The 3,293-nt window shown below is 52.8% G+C and overlaps 1 protein-coding gene across 1 annotated transcript; it reads left to right on the top strand.

Annotated features, from left to right (window-relative positions):
- The first annotated feature begins 256 nt into the window (after positions 1-256).
- On the top strand, positions 257-3,060 carry LOC129639209 (melanoma-associated antigen B1-like). Its single transcript, XM_055564238.1, has 2 exons — positions 257-391; positions 1,397-3,060. Exon 2 carries the CDS (start codon positions 1,457-1,459, stop codon positions 2,486-2,488), a length of 1,032 nt encoding a protein of 343 aa, XP_055420213.1. The 5' UTR covers positions 257-391; positions 1,397-1,456; the 3' UTR covers positions 2,489-3,060.
- Positions 3,061-3,293: the final 233 nt, after the last annotated feature.

Raw genomic sequence — 3,293 nt, 5'->3', positions numbered from 1 at the left:
ACTGTCACTCAGGAGCTCCAGGAAGCCTGTTCGGCCAGGCCAGAAACAATTCCTGCTGGGGTGCTGACGGAAGCTAGAGCTGGGAGGGAGGCCCGTAGACTCTGCTCGGTACAGGGAAGGTCTCAGGATCCACGATGATTCAAGGAAAAGTGCACATGCCAATCGTCCGGGAAGCTCCCCCGGAACCCCGCCCCCCCTGGCCCCGCCTCTGCTGTCCGCCTGGAACACAGAACCACATGATAGGAAGTGACGACCAGGCACACACGCTGAGGCTGCGAAGCCATCTTTGAGAGCTGCTGCCATCTTTGAGAGCTGCTGCCGTCTTAGAGAACTGCCGTGTAGGGTGCCCAGACGGAGGACTCCCAGGTCTCAACAGGTGTCCAAGTGTGAGGTGACGTGAGTTACAAGTGTGGGACATACGTCCAGCATGCCCAAGCCTTTCCCTCTGAAAAGAGGGGGCCGGACAACCCCCGGCCACCCTGCCCCTGCTCTCCCCTGGAAGATTCGGGCCTGCATCTCGAGCCCCAATTCCATCCACTTCACCCAGGTGGTCTCCGAGAGGAAGGTTTCGGTCCGGGGCTGCTCGTTAGAGGGAAAGCCCCGAGCCCTGTAGCTAAAGGAGGGACCGTCGCGGAGTACCGAGGGTCTCCACACCCTAGAACGGCAGCCACGCGAATCCCCCACCCCCCTGACTTGGCCTCAGAGCATCCGGGTAGGATCTGGGCAGCTCTAACGGCTGCAGGTCACCCTCATTGCGATCTCGGATGCGGGACACTGAGGGAGGAGGGCACCTCGGTCCGAGGGGTTGGTAGCTGGTCAGTACAGGGAGGATGTCAGGGCTCAGGAGGAGCCAGGGTGAGGACCATCCTCGCGGACACACGGGCGAATCAGGACCCTCCCCTGTAGTCAGTGCTTACTCCCGGCCAAACACGGGGAAGGGAGGCTGTGGTCTGAGTGGGGAGGTTAGAGCTTGCATACAGAAGGGCGGGTCCCAGGACCCTTAGGTGGGAGGCTGAGCACTCCCTCCTCTCCTTCTCCAGAGTCACAGGGAAGGTGGCAGCATCAGCCTTCAGAGCAGAACAGGAATCGGGGCGGGTGCTAGGGGGTCATTCCCCATTTTTCATCCTAACTATGAATGTGAACTTAAAGGATATGCCTCCCCTGCCAGCCCCTACAGGCCCCCCTCTAAAGCCCAGGCAGGGATGTCTGGCTGTGCCCCAGGGCTCACTCTCACTTCTTCCTCAGGGGTCTCAGGGGACAGGCTGACTAGGAGAACAGGAGACTTGTGGGTCCTAAAGCAGTGGACTCAAGGCCACCTATGAAGCAGACTTGGTTTAAACCGGGGACGACCCTCTCTAGTGTAGGTGCTAACAACATTTCTTTTTCCTTCCTCAAGGCCACTCAAAGCCTGCCTTCGTAACTGCACGCCCGCCTGCGGTCCTTGACCTGTGTCATCATGCCTCGGAAGCACAAAACCAAGCATCATGCCCATGGGAAACGCCACGAGGTCCAGGGGGACACTCAGGAGGCCCAGGCCAGTGCTGCTGCAGCCCCAGGAGAGGAGTGCCCATCCTCACCCTCTTCTGCCCCTCAGGGTTCTCCCCCGAGCTCCCCTGCTGCTGGCGATGGCCAGGAGCTTCAGGGAGCCATGGCCCCTAGCTCTCCCGTTGCAGAGGCTTCCTGTGCAGAATCTGAGGAAGGTGCCCAGAGCACCGAGGAGGAACGTGCAGATGCCGCCCGGGCAGCCCTGCTCGCTCGGAGCATTCGCAAAGATCCTCTGAATAGGAAGGCCAGCCTGGTGATGGATTTCCTGATGAAGAGGTACATCAAGAAGGAGCCCATCACACAGAATGGCATGCTGAATGTCATCGGCAGGAAGTACAAGCAGCACTTCCCTGAGATCCTGAGCAGAGCCTCTGAGCGCGTGGAGCTGGTGTTTGGCCTGGAGCTGAAGGAAGTCGACTGCAGCAGGAACATCTACACCCTCGTCAACAAGTTCAGTCTCGGGGTTGAGGAAGGTTCAAGTGATGAGGAGGAGCTGCCCAAGTCTGGTCTCCTCATGGCGCTCCTGGGCATCATCTTTATGAAGGGTAACCGGGCCACTGAGGAGGAGATCTGGGATTTCCTTAATGTGTTGGGGATACATGCTGGGAAGCAGCACTCCATCTTTGGGGAGCCCAGAAAGCTCATCACCAAAGATCTAGTGCAAAAGAGGTACCTAATCTACCGCCGGGTGCCCAATAGTGATCCTCCGGGCTACGAGTTCCTGTGGGGCCCGAGAGCTTATGCTGAGACCACTAAGATGAAGGTGTTGGAAGTTATGGCCAAGATCCAGGATAAGGCCCCGAGTTCCTTCCCAGAACTCTATGACGAGGCTCTGAGAGATCAGGTGGAGAGAATAGTGCTGAGAGGAGTGGCCAGGGTTCCAACAATGGCTGAAATCAGTGCCCCTACCACGGCCAAGTCCTACAGCTCCTCCCACATCTAGAGAGGGGTCAGGGCACTTTGTTCCCTTTGTGTTGGAAGACAACTGTCCACCTCTTAAATAGTATGGGGTAGTAGGGGTGGGGGGAACAAAACCCATGTTCTTCACAGTTTTAAGTATTATGGGAGTTGAGGTGCAGGTTTAACAAAATATACATGTTTTCCTTTTATCCATATGAATAATATCTAGTCAAAAGTAGATGATTTAGGTAGGGAGGTAGAGGTTTTTTGTATTTTTAAATGTCACTACTCTTCATAAGGTTTATTTTGCTTCAGAATCTAGGTTTATTAATGTCATGGATGTCATGTTTACTGATGTTAGGTTTAAGACTAAGAATTCATTATTTATAAACAAGTTGAAAAGACTTCAATATTTTCCTTATGGTCCAGAACAAGGTAACATAACATTGGAATAGAATTTTACTTGGAAATGTGTCTAAGAACCCTAGAGATAAGTATTTGGGATTACAAAGCTTTCAGAGTAAATGCTGGCTTATTCTTTGTCTTCTTATCTGTCCTCTTTCCTTGTAAATGTTAATAACATGGACTTAGATTTGTTTAGCTTATTCACACTGTATGACACTTAAATCATAATAAAACAGAGTCTTTGCTCATTATTTCCTTTTTCTCCCAAATTAATTGACCATCTTCTGTTTAGAAGGCTTTCTTATAGTACTGGGTTGGTAAGAAAATGAAGCCCAAGCCACTGCCCATGGAATTTTGAGTCTAGCAGCAGGTACCATATAAGGAAGGTGGGGAGCTAACTCTCTAAGGAATAAACAAATGATAAATTTAAATGGGGGAGGTGT

The sequence above is a fragment of the Bubalus kerabau genome, chromosome X (genome assembly GCF_029407905.1).
Source record: "Bubalus kerabau isolate K-KA32 ecotype Philippines breed swamp buffalo chromosome X, PCC_UOA_SB_1v2, whole genome shotgun sequence".
NCBI classification, from domain to species: Eukaryota; Metazoa; Chordata; class Mammalia; order Artiodactyla; family Bovidae; genus Bubalus; species Bubalus kerabau.
This window is presented reverse-complemented; position numbering and strand designations above follow the sequence as displayed.